We start from the raw sequence: 13835 nt of genomic DNA, 5'->3' as shown, positions 1-13835 counted from the left end.
ACTTTACTACTACGCTCCACATATTCATATTTGTGAATTTACAAATTAATTTTAGATTTTATAAATTTGTCAAACAATCAACTTACATGACTGTAAGATATTTTTCCTCAGTTTTATAGGCAACGAATGATACAAAAATTGAAAGCATACAAATATATGTGCAACATTGTTACAAGGTAATCTACTTATAGGTTTATATGTATAACTAAAGTTACGTACTTCATTTTCGGTCAATTCCATCTTATTTTTTGTAGTTTAATGTTGTCATAGATCTATGGCAAAAATTGCATCAAAACAATTTGAAGAGATCATTGAACGTGACATTTGATATGAACGAAGTTAATCTATGTCGTTATGTAAGTTTTTAATTTTTAGATTTTGTTTACAAAAAATTAACACAATAATTACCTTTTGTGTCTTTATACATAATAAGCCAATTATAAAACCAAACTTATGTATAATTATGCCTCATAACGTAAAATATAATTTTAATCAATGTATACTATTAGCAATCTCATGATAAATATATCTTATATATATATATATATATATATATTTTGCAGTATTTGCAGGATCTCCAGTCTCATGTTATCAAATTTAGATTTTATATGAATTTTTATTGTACAATTTTTTTAGTTAAGATTAGTAAATATTTCAATTTTTAAAACACGTGTACATATTGTAATGTGCATATGTTTTATTTATCAAATACGTTAATATCAAATGTTACATTGTACATAATTATTCATATGGTTTATATGTATATTATTAGAAAAAATAATATCAAAATCATATTATAATTTTAAACGAGTATGCACACGCATCGCGTGTGCCCGGCCGCTAGTATATATATATATATATATATCCTTTCTATGTTAATCTGATGAAACAGATTATACATACAAAAAACTTGCGACACCATAATCTATCCAGTTATACTCGCCTGAATCTGATCCGATTCTGCTGATTTTTCAGGCCCTTCAATTACTGGAACATTCTTTCTTTCTTTCTTTAATTTATTCACCAAAAAAAAAAAAAAAAGGAAGAGCAACAATAATTAAGAGTTCTGTGATTCGATTTCCATGATCCAACAATAATAATAATGATTTTTCGCAAGTGATTTTTTCCCCTCTTTTTGTGTTTTTGGTTTTTCAATTCTGTTCAATCTGCTTCATGATTGTCGATTGAGTTACACAAATTGGGTTGGTTTCAACTTTTTCTTTAATATTGGGATTTCTGTGTTTACTTTTGTTTGGATTTCGTTGTTTTGAGGCTTTTCACTGCTTCAATTTTATAAATAGGTTTTGGATGTATTGTAAGCATCATGATAATCAAATGACAGACAATTTATTCGTATCGTAGAACTCTCAATTATTGTTCATTCACTCTCCCCCAGTTTCTCTCTCATCTTCTTCTTCTTCCTTCTCTTCGCTGATTCTGTGTGTTGGTTCGCTGATTTATAAATATATATATATATATATATATATATATATATATATATATATATATATCCATTCATAAACCAAGATCATTTCTGAGTTCTCATCACAATAACCAATCAACGACACCAAATGGCGATGCCTGACCTTCGATAGCATCTGAATCTCAGTTTGGAACTTAATGATGCCTTGTTCGGACTGAGCTTCCTCTTTCTCCCTCCTTCTCCACCGTCTTTGGTTTGCCTCTGTTCAATCTCTTTTTTTTCTTTTTTGAAATTTCTCCCAAAACGATGTCATTTTGGAGGTGCCGCAGGACGCACCGCAGGAAAAGGCGACCGACGATCTGGACTCAGTTAGAAACAGGTGAAAAGCAAAAACAAAGAACTATGCGGGTAGTCCATATATTAAGCAAACTTATTGAAAATAAAATAAAATATTATCATGAAATACTGCAATTATACAAAACATTAAAAAAATAAAAATAGTATAATAAGAGAAAGAGATCCTCATCAATAACTTCAGGGTTGGGCAACGATTTATCCGATTCGTAAAAATCGCCCAACCCGTCCAATCTGTATATAAATGGGTGGTTTCGCAAATACAATGCGGGCGGATGCAGTTTAAAATATGACATCTTTGCGGGTTGCGGGTTTAACCCGCACCGCACTTTATTTATTTATTTATTTATTTTTATCTTAACTATTTATTTCATTTCTATATCTCACCTAGACATTTTTGTCCAAAACAAAACACCCTTTATTTTTTGAACTTATTCTAGCATTACATTTGTTAATAGTATTATATCAACTGAAACTAAATAAATACTGATCATATTATTATTGTTACATAACTGAACTTGTCCCGAATGAAGTGCGATTTGAAATTTTATATTCCTTAATAAATATGGAGTTATAGTTTAGGATTTTGAAATATATGCTTGTGTTAGTTTATGATTTGATTTAAGATTTTGAATGATTTGTTTGTATTACAAATTGATTTTATTATATTTTTAGTCTTATAAGTTTTAATTCATTAATTATTAATGTTAGAGCATTTTAGAAAATGGAAAAAAAATGACCCAAAATAAATATTTACAAAATGAGAAAAAAGTAAGGCTAAAAAATAAATTTTTAAAGAAAAAAGTCTAATCCGCAAACTATCCGCACATTCGCAAACTCTATCTGCACAAACAACAAACCACAATGAAAGTGATTACGGATTATCTTTTTTTTAAATCACATAAATGCGAGCGAATCCAAATTAATCCGCAAACCATCCAAATCCGAACCGCGAAAGCCCTCTAAGTAAATCGATTATTTTCCAACGGCGCTTCTGTCTGTCTCTCTTTCCTTTCTGTTTCTAAACTTTCAACTCGTATTCACTTTTCTACCCTTCTCTCCCGTTTTCTCTCTCTAGGCGACTTTTTATTTTATATTTATTTTTTTTATTATCATTTCTGCCTCTCTCTCTAAAATCCCCACAAAGGGGTAAGAAGAAGATAGAAGTGCTTCCGATCCGCTCTCTCTCTGTCTCTCATGGCGTCGCCAGCAATCTCGGAGAGAGTCGAGCTCGCGAAGCTCTGCAGCTCTCGAGACTGGTCCAAGGCCATTCGCGTTCTCGATTCTCTCCTCTCCCAGTCCTTTTCCATCCAAGACATCTGGTTCGTACACAAATTTCTTAATTCAATTTTCATTTCTCTCTGTCTTTTATGTCGAATTGTATGTTTCGAATCTGTATTTGTTTGATGATGAATTCGTTGACTGATTGATCTGAAACTGTTTTGTTGTTGTGAGTTTCAGTAATCGAGCCTTTTGTTATAGTCAATTGGAGCTTCACAAACATGTGATCAAGGACTGTGATAAGGCCCTTCAGCTTGACCCTACGCTTCTTCAAGCTTACATTCTCAAAGGTTTTTCTGATCTTCAATTTTTGCGTATCTTTTGCTGTGAACTGAATTACATGATATGAAATTTAGGATTGCCAGAAATTGGATAAGAAACAAAATCTGAAACTGTGCATGGAAGTTCTAAATGGAGACTTATATTTGCATAGCAGTTTGCTATTGTGCCCCCTGTGCTTTGGGCCATGTGTGGTTTACCCAAGGTTTGCAAATGACCACATAACCCCTGTATTTTTGTCATTTGTTTGAAAGACAAAGTGTACTTTTAACTCCTTGTGCTTTATTTCATGTGTGATATACCCACTGAAATTTGAAAAAGAAGCATATAACCCTTTAACGTGTTTCACACTTACTATTAAGTTGGACAGAATGTTTAACAGTGTACTTCAGTCTACAAACCATGTGGGAGTTATGAAGTCATTTCTAAGCGTTAGGGTAAACCGCGCATGGCCCAAATCACAAGGGGTAAAGTGAAGTTTGCCCATTACTTAATCCATCAGAATTTCTACAGAAAACCTATGCCCACGATATGGCCAGGATGAGTTGACAAAAAAGTACTACTTTCAGTATTGTATTATAGTTAAGCTCAAAGAGTGGTGAGAAACCATTTTTTTAGGAATCTAGTAATTAGTTTAAGAGCCTGTAGTCAGTTTATTTTTTTTATTTATTATCAGCGGTGAGGAGGGAGGCTATGTTTTGACTATTGATAATTGGAAGAGGGGTAATTTTATGAATTGATCAATTGGTGTTGCTTGTTTAAATGTGCAAGGGAGTTAGTGAATCATATTTTGTTGCATTGTACAGTGGCCATGGTGGTGTGGAGTTTGTTCTTCACAGTTTTTATAGCATTTGTGATACCTTTTTGCTTGTTAGAAAATAAGGTGTCCCAGGGGAGGTATAATAGGAGGGCTTGGGATATTGTTCCGTTCTGTCTTATTTGGTGCATCTAGAGGGAGAGGAGAGAAACTGTAGATCTTGTTGAGGGAAAGAGCACCGGTGGAGGGAGGGTGTGACCAACAGAGGGATTGATTTTTCTTTCTTTCTTTTTTATATAAAGCTCCACATATTATTTGCAATTCCTTGAATGTTCATGATATATTAATTTTGGCTTTCTCCCATGGGAAGGAGAGTTTGATTTATGCTCTGAAGGGCATTATGCTGGTTTTCTTTTTCTTTGCCTTTGGTATATGTTGTGTATACAAGGTTGAACCCCTTTTGACTCTATACATTTACTTATGAAAAAAACAATTTAGGTTGATTGGTAGAGGCAAGGGAAAGTAGATAGAGGAGAGACATGTCCAACTAGATTTTACAACTATAATTCATAAGGTGGATTTCAAATTACCCCCTGCACCTTATTTTTTAAATCCCCAGAAATATAATGCCCCAATCCTTTGATATCTTGTTAAATCCAACTTCAATCTACAGTATGTTCAAATCCTAATATGTTCATTTCAAATTCATCAATCTAAATATAATCTTATGGTATAGATTTTCAAGAATAATTGAATTTAGAATGCATCTAATGGGTAACTTTTTGTGATTTGAAACTTTAATTTTTGCAGGCTTTTACAACTATAATTCATAAGGTGGATTTCAAATTACCCCCCTTCACCTTATTTTTCAAATCCACCAGAAATATAATACCCCAATCCTTTGATATCTTGTTAAATCCAACTTCAATCTACAGTTTGTTCATATCCTAATATGTTCATTTCAAATTCATCAATCTAAATATAATCTTATGGTATAGATTTTCAAGAATAAATGAATTTAGAATGCATCTAATGGGTAACTTTTTGTGATTTGAAACTTTAATTTTTGGAGGCTTGCAAAGCTGTGTAGCTATCACTAATGAAGTGAATAAAGGTATGGCTTACAGTGCATGGACATTGCGTGCTTAGACCAGAAAATTGTAACCTGCCAACCTCTATAGGATGAGAGCCATACCTGTGGTTGGTCTGTGGAACTGATGAAGAATCTTACCGTGACAGTCAATTTCAAAATATGTTTTCATTGTTCTTTTGATTGGTTCTTTGCATTTTTTTTGTAATGAAAGTTTGTACCTATTTCCATTTGATTTATCATTTAACGATCCCACATTATTTCATGAGCTTAATCTTGTAGTGTTTGTCATCTAGGCCATGCATTTTCTGCTCTGGGAAGGAAAGAGGATGCTCTCTTGGTTTGGGAGCAAGGCTATGAATATGCTCGTTGTCAGTCTGCTGATTTGAAGCAATTGCTGGAACTGGAGGAGCTTCTGACAGTTGCAAAACAAAATAGAAGTATTTCTTGTGAGAACCATGATATGGAGTCATCTGGGACTGCATCTGAAGCTGGGCCTGTTATTTCAAGAAAATCAAATGAAACCTGTAATAATCACAATAAGTTAAGTGGTGCATCTGAACTGTGCAGCGAGTTGAGTGATACATCTGAGTTCCCCAGTGAATCAAATGATACATTTGGCATACACAATGAATCAAGTGATAAAGTCAAGATGAACAGAAGGTTTGATGGCCAACCAAATGGATCCTATAATGGCCAACCAAATGGAACCTATAATGGTCAATCAAATGGAACCTCTTTTGGCCAACCAAATGGAACCTATAGTAGCCAATCAAATGGAACAAATGACATTCTCAACAAATCTGGTGATGAGTCTGAATTAAGTCGTGAATTAAGTGATACATGCAATAAACCATCTGTGATTTGCAGAGAATTGAGTAATGTATCTGAGATATGCAGCAAGTTAAGTGACCAATCTGATGTAAGCAATGAATCAAGTGGTGAAGCCAAGAAGAATAAAAAGTTCTGCGTTACTAGGATTTCAAAGACCAAGTCGATAAGTGTTGATTTTCGATTATCAAGGGGAATTGCACAGGTATGTTTCTACTTCTTTCCTTGGTATATTGGTACCTGAAATAATGTTGCTTGCTATATATGGTTTATATTTTTGGATTTAAGGATAGCGATTAGCAAGGTTTTGCTGTTCGGTATTTGTATGCTGAGGATATTGATATTGAAACTTCACTTAGGAGTTCACATATGAAATTGGCCGTGGTAGCTTCTCATACAGCCTTGTAAATCAATGTATGATCCTGTTTGTGCCACTTAATGATGGGGATGACACAATAGTATGGGGACAAGTCCCCATACATTCAGTTTAATAATTGATTAATAATGGGGATTATGGATATAGGTCTCACATAATGAACTTATATAACATTACGTCAAGTCCCACACCCAGTCATATGACTAAAACACCCAATCATTATATCGCGGAAAGACCAAAGGCGGAAAAGTCATGGTAGGCATCTTAGCTCAATCCATTTTACTCTCTCTACACCTCTCCACCCAAGTCTCCCTTCCACCAATGTCTTCGACTTCGATTGTCGCTAAGTTTGTTCATCTTGCCATTCCAGCCTTCATTGTTTCTGGTTTTTGGGGTCATTTTAGGAGACCTTGCCTTGGACGACGAATTGGATGTTTATATACATCATATATAAACACATACAAGTATGGATATATCGACATACCTATGTGGGTATATATGTTACCTTTTGAGATAGTCCCTGAAGAATGAGAGAGAAGGATCACCGTGGATTGTGGGATCACACTTGCCGTGGTCAATGAATTGCTTCATTGCTTCGACTTTGCAGTGTCCATGGGGTCGATGAACGGAGGCTTCTTGAGATTGAATTGAAATAGAGAACCCAAACTGATCAGGCTTGTCTAGTAGTAGCTTCTAACGGACATCAACATTTTTTATTGGGGAAAATTTTAAAAAGTTTTCGCCTAATAACAAATTAAACATTAAATTTTTAGTTTTTTCAAATTAAACTATAAACTTTTAGCGTCAACAATTGTGAGTTAAATCTGAGAAATTTTACAATTATAAAATTTCACAGTTTTGAAATTGAGAATTTTCTTGATTTGAAACTGAGAAATTTCATAGGTTTGAGAAATTTTCCAAATTTGAAAAAAATTCACAATTTAAAAAAATTACGGAGTTTCAAATATTAAAAATTTTCAGTTTACTTGTTTTAAACATAATTTCATAAAATTTTAAAGTTTCAAAAATTGAAAATTTCTTGGCTTATTTCTTAAACACAATTTCATATTCAATATCAATCTTGTTTGATAATCTCAACAAATAGGTTCCAAAAAAATCAATTTGATAAAAAACGGATGGTAGAATGAATGTTATGATATTTCAAAGTTTGAAACATAAAATAATAACTGTTTGACATGTCTACTCACGTCTTCTAAAATGCTAGATGCCAACTTACATACCTTACCATTTAATTCAAGGTAAAGCTGTTCGAAAAAAAGATGGCCATTGAAGAACTTAACCTCCCAAACAATTTTAGCATGAGATAAATTCATATGGAGAGACTTTACAATAATTATGGAATTAATTAATACATTGGTAAATATAGTTTTCATGTACCCACTAAAATTGGAATCTCAACTTAAATACTTACGGAGCTGTGTCATGGTGGTGTAATCTCTTGTTGAGTACTTATAATGTTTATGAATAATATTGGCCGCTATGAGCCCAATTGATGGTACCTGTAATTTTTATGAAGTAACCAAATTCTAAACTTGATCCATCTCGATCCTACTGTACCATCTTCCAGGTTAAAGAGCAGTTACATTGATGATTGAAGCTCTAAAATTATTCTGTTGCTATTTGCGGGACAAATATGGGTTTCATTTGTCCTCTAAATCAGGAGGTCTCATTTTAGATATCTATGTGGCTATGTAATTTTGGTATAATTCCTTATTGAGAATATGAGTTTCACTTGTTCCTCAAAGTCAGGATGTCTCATGGTCAATACCATGTGAGATGTCATGTGATATAATTCCTTATCGAGTATTTAAGACCTCTCAAGGAAACATTGACCACCTAATATCATCTATGTACTGCAACCTGTTACTTTCGAGGTAAACAGCCAGCATTTTTTGTTTACAGATTCTAAATCTTTTGTCTTAGGGTGTGGTTTATCATTTGCATGCGTATCAAGTGTACAAGCTTTAATTGGTGTTGACTGTTATTCCAGAATTGATATTGAAGCCTCAATTTTACATCTTAAGAATAGTTTTAAATTGCTCAAAGCTTTCTAGTTTGTGATCTAGGCTTTAAATCATGAATTCTATGGTACACAAAAGCCTCTATGTAATACAAGGGCCTTGGCGCAACTGCTATATCGTTCTATATTTCATGTAGTTGTTGATTTGGCACACTACCATCACATTATGGTGGTTACAGTTTGCAATATCCTGCCACACCATGTTCCTGGCACATAAATTGAAAAGCCCCTTTCAGAGCCTGTCTTCACCATTCTTCTCCCTCTTCTTCTTCTCCTGTGTATATGTGTGCATGTGGGTGTCCAAATCAACTAAAAGCAAAATTCTGATTTGTATCTACCAAATATTTTGTTGGTTGAGTAAAATTAGAAGGAACTAATGAAAAGTTCATTATGGGCTGAATTATTGTTATACGTTAAATAAATTAAATGAAAATGATAAGAACATTAAGACGGGGGATTTATGAGGATTGTGGAATGGGTTTGCTTTGCCAGGTTTGAAACTTGCAATGGTATTATATTGTGGACCTTTGTCCTTTGCGTTGACAAATTAACCTAATTATTTATAAACATTTTACACCCACAGACCAATATAGCTCATCTGCCCTATTTGTCCAATATGACTGAACATAATTCTTTTGAAAAATAATTGTCAACACTCCAACCTAACCAAAAAAAAAAAAACTCTAAACTGAACTTGCGATAATAAAAGCATGAAAAGGATACTCAATGTGCTTTTAGCGCTTGGGACAGGGGCATTGAAGATCACCTTATAAATGAAAAAGAATGAACAGAGTGTCTAAAAAAAAGGGACTAGCCAAACTTCATCACAAGCGAAGTAAAGGAGACTGAACAGAAAGAAATAAGCATCTTTGACTAGATGGATCTACTGCAAGTAGTGAAAACACTTTGTTGCTATTGGCTTTTAATTTCAATCTGCCAACGGTCAATCTAAAAGAGGCCTTGCTTCTTCATCCGAATTCAGATTTGCCTTGCTTGGTCAGGACTAAGTTTACAACAATGACCCTCTGGTTTGTGACATAAAAGGAAAAAAAAGCTATATAATATCATGTAGCCTGCCTGGGGCCGAAGGCTTTTTCAATTGATTGTATTGTCAGAAAAGGGCATTAACTGCAAGAGTGCATGCCGGGGTTGTAGGCATTGTGATGTTTTTATATTACTGGGATTGAGAAGTGATAAGATTTTGAAGATTTATCAATTTCATGATCACACTTACCAGTTAAATGTGATTCATTGCTAGTATTTGGAAAATGCTCGGTGATGACAATCAGATATTTCCTGATTTAAACATCATTGCTGTAATTAATTATTTTCACTATTGTCTAGAGCACATTTTTTTTTTGCCTGTGAAAATCTGATAAAGAAATGGAATTTTCTTTTCACTTTGTTTGAAAGAATGACATTTGTTTCTTGTGCCATCATTTTTATATAGCAATTGAAGTTTCTATGATATTATGCTATGCATGTTTGAAGCAATTACACTCTTTGGTAATATAATCCAGTTCATTTGCAGGTAAATGAAGGGAAATATGATCGTGCCATCTCCATCTTTGACCAGGTTATACTTCTTTTGGCCTAAACTGTTATCCTCATGGTCTCTATGTGTTTGAGATATATTTTTGTGGTTGTTTTATCTCTTCTTCTTCTTCATTTTTTTTTTCCCTTCAGTTTTCATGTTTTTGGTTGGGGGGACTCTTTATTTATTCTTGAGAGGGCGATAATCAGCTATAATTAATACCATTAATCATTGATAAATATTTTCGTGGTTGTTTTATTCGTTCTTCTTTTTTATTTTTCTGTTCTCTCTTTTTTTTTTTTTTTGGTTGGGGACTCTTATTAATATTATTTTTTGAGGGTGAGATAATCAACAGTAATATCATTAATCTTTGGGTTTCATAGAATTTTATCTTTTCCAATATTATATACACAGATACTAAACGAGGATCCTACTTATCCTGAAGCACTAATAGGAAGAGGAACGGCATATGCATTCCAAAGAGAACTTGATGCTGCTATTGCTGATTTCACAAGGGTATTTTAAGCTCCAAAATTAATGTGCATGCTAAATACTATGTTCATAATGCAAATGGCTTCTGTCTTTTATATTATCATAATAAATATTGGTTTCGTTATTTATATATTAGGCTATTCAATCAAATCCATCAGCTGTTGAGGCATGGAAACGGAGAGGGCAGGCCCGAGCTGCCTTAGGGGAATCTGACCAGGTGAGAAAATCTAATCTTATTCCTTAATTCTTAGTGTCTATTGCCACAATGAGTTAACAATTGTGGTAAATAGTAATTTGTCCTTGACATTTCTTATATCGTGCACAAAACCTTGTGCATCTCCAGGAAGTTCCTGGATCAATTCTAATTTCAAAACAATTGAAGCTCCGCATGAAATCTAATTTCAGAATCTTGTATTCATGTACGTTTCAGTTTTAGTCTGTTAACTTTCATGACCTTTTGTGCTTTGACTACTAAACTGTCAACTGGATGGAGTCTAATACTTCAGCGGATGCTCAAAATCGCTCCTTGAAGTAATTTTGCAACATAGCTGGCTTGGTCTTTTCAGTTGAGTCTTTCTCTAGCAAGCCTAGTCACCTAGGTAATTTTCCGGTGCTAGGCATTTGAACATTTATGCATATTCAAAAAAGCTGCTTGCGAGAGACTCCCTTTGCCAGATTTTATTTTGGGTATTGCCTTTCCTGGGAATTGAGATACAATGCCAACTTTTTACCTTTGTTTTTTTTCTTTTCAATTTGAAAGAACTTGTATCTTAATATTGGCTATAATCTTTCTTTTATATCATGTTAAAAGTGGTAGAAACACATGTTTTTCAGTATAAAGTAACACCCTTGTTTGAGAGAGAAAATCAAGATGCGTTCAGATCAGAGTTTTAAAAGGCTTTCCTGACGCTCGCTTCGATACTCGCCTCACCTTGAGGCTAAGGTAAAACGCATCAAGACATTGATTTTTAAGCATTACTCCCCAAAGGCTTGCGCATCATAGTTTGAGACATGCGTCTTAAGTGCGCTTTGTACGCTTTTTGCGTATAAACATGTGAGGAGTATGCACATGCAGAAGTTGCCTTGGGCTTTTGTTAAACTTAGTCTATTGGATTGTTTAAATATAGGAAAATAAAAAGAAACCCTTTTTGCAACTATATTTTACAAGAAAAATTAAGGAAATGATCAATCAAGAAAAAACACAGTTAATGGTCAAGTGATAAGCTCAATCACTGAAATTAAGAATATCAATTTCATTTTCAGTTAAGGAAAACTTCCTTCTATGTAGTAAAATGTTCAACGCATTAAAGCGAAAAGTATTTAAACTTTTATATTTAATTTTGTTTTTATTTTTTTACTATTTTAAAATATTTAATTTATTCACTAAGTATTGAAATTTGAAATGCTTACGCCTCAACGCCCTGAGGCTTACGTCTCACCTCATGAGGGGTAAAACGCGTCGAGATACGCATTCGCCTTTAAAAACTTTGGTTCAGATATCATCTAGAATGCGGAAAAGAACTATCCATCACAAAACTCCCCCTCAACTTTTAAGGGAACCGGAAAATTATCATACCCAACTTCCAATAAGTCCTGTATAACCAAGATTTGGAGACACCCTTCTTTAGAGCATTTCTAGATGAAGCGTTGTTGTTATGTATGAAGTGCACATCTAGCGAGAACATGCGGCATGAGATCACATTTCATGAAAAGCAATGATAGTTATTTCCATGTGGTTCTCTTTTTCTTATTTTTTATAGGTCTTTGTCTTGTCTTACATATGTGAAACTCTCTTTTTCTTTCTCTGGATTTCAACTTATGTCTCTCTGCAAACTTCCCAGTTCATTTCTTTATTCCTTTTGAACTATTAATAGCGCTGTGGGGTTGTATATAAAGACTATTAATAGCTGGGTTATATACAAGGACAAGGGGCAAGAATGAATATATATTGGTTTTTGTGTGCACGGGGTAGCTTGCTATTTGACTCATTGGTTGGTTGGTTAATATTAATTCTTTTGACTTCAGATATAGGTTCTTTGTCTGAACCTGTAGGAAGTATAAATCCATTTTTTTCTGCATTGCTTGGGAGTTTTTTGATTGGCTAGCTTGTGTGGAGAAAACTATCACGTCTCCTTATGCCTCCACTTTAAGCAGTCCTTGATGTTTTGAGATGTGGGGAGAAAGTGAATTCCTTTTTTTGATATCAAATGTTGGTAGCTAGTATGGTGATATTTTGTGCCTTGAGCTATACCGTGACTGACAAATTCTATATTGTGGGGCAATTATTGTAATGCGACAGTTGTGACATGGATATTTTCATGTGGGTAATTCTATTTACACACCATCATTCTCTCAATTCACACCATGCCCTATTTTTTTGAATTACCATTATATCCCTCAACTAAATTACCTTTTTGGGCAAATCCCTAAAGTCTAATCTCCCAATACACACCATTACACACCACCAATCACCACCCACGCAATGAACTGCCACCCCTTCTCAGCCTCACTGCCACTGTCTTCCTAGATCCATCGCCCCAGCATCACCCCTTTCCCAACCTTGTCACTGCCTTACCAACCCCCAACCACCATCATCACAAACTCCCTTCCTCGGTGACCCACCACTACACAACTACCACCATTGCAGTTCTTATCTCTTTGCGACCAACCATCTGCAGTGATGCTTAACCCGTGCAGCTGCTTACCCTCTGTGACCCACAACCTCTGCAGCTCACGCATGAGAGAGAGAGAGAGAGAGAGAGAGAGAGAGAGAGATGGGGGTGGGGACGGGGTTGCGACAGGGCTAGTGAGGGGGAGGATGGCGGTGATGGGTGGTGTCTAGGTTAGGGTTAGGGTTAGGGTTTGAGGTTGGAAGAGAAGAGGGCATTTTGGTATTACTTGAATATAGATGATGTGCATTGAGAAAAAAAAATCGAAGAATCTAAATTTAGTGTTGTGAACTGAGAGAATGGTGTATATTGAGATGATGCTTGGTGTGCAAACAGAATTTCTCTTTTCATGTTCTTCTGTCCTGGTGGTTTTGAAGTCATTTTGTGATGTCAAAACTTTTTTTTATGGGTGCTACTAAATGCTCCAATACTAATGCAAATCAGATGAACATTTAAGGGTGAGCTCATGAAGCTTATTTATCTTTTTCACATATTTTAAGATTTCAAACAGAGGTTTAAGTAATTAGACGGAGTCATTTTGTGATGGCAGGACTTTTCTTTATGGGTGCTTCTTTATGAACCGAAACTAAGCAAATCAGATTGGCAAATAAGGATGAGCTAAGAGTAGTTTACGGTGATCTTGAGCCCAATGATCATTTTGTTTTCTTGTTTCTATTAAAGAAAAAAATTGTTAAGATAAAAAAAAGG

At 34.4% G+C, this 13835-nt stretch overlaps 1 protein-coding gene across 2 annotated transcripts in view; it reads left to right on the top strand.

Moving 5' to 3' along the window:
* The first annotated feature begins 2741 nt into the window (after positions 1–2741).
* The window catches only part of LOC114303131 (suppressor of RPS4-RLD 1), a 33110-nt gene continuing 22016 nt past the window's right edge, over positions 2742–13835 (top strand). The window contains exons 1-6 of one of the 2 annotated variants that reach the window (XM_082867297.1): positions 2742–3099; positions 3239–3348; positions 5481–6220; positions 9964–10008; positions 10381–10482; positions 10595–10675. In XM_082867297.1, the coding sequence (XP_082723423.1) occupies positions 2975–3099; positions 3239–3348; positions 5481–6220; positions 9964–10008; positions 10381–10482; positions 10595–10675 (1203 nt within the window). In that variant the 5' untranslated portion in view covers positions 2742–2974. The remainder of the gene's footprint in view (positions 3100–3238; positions 3349–5480; positions 6221–9963; positions 10009–10380; positions 10483–10594; positions 10676–13835) is intronic. The other variant, XM_082867298.1, reaches the window with a different exon arrangement.

The sequence above is a fragment of the Camellia sinensis genome, chromosome 4, assembly GCF_055761805.1.
Source record: "Camellia sinensis isolate YWXY chromosome 4, ASM5576180v1, whole genome shotgun sequence".
NCBI classification, from domain to species: Eukaryota; Viridiplantae; Streptophyta; class Magnoliopsida; order Ericales; family Theaceae; genus Camellia; species Camellia sinensis.
The sequence above is the reverse complement of the archived record's forward strand: the minus strand, read 5'-3'. Positions and strand labels throughout refer to the sequence as shown.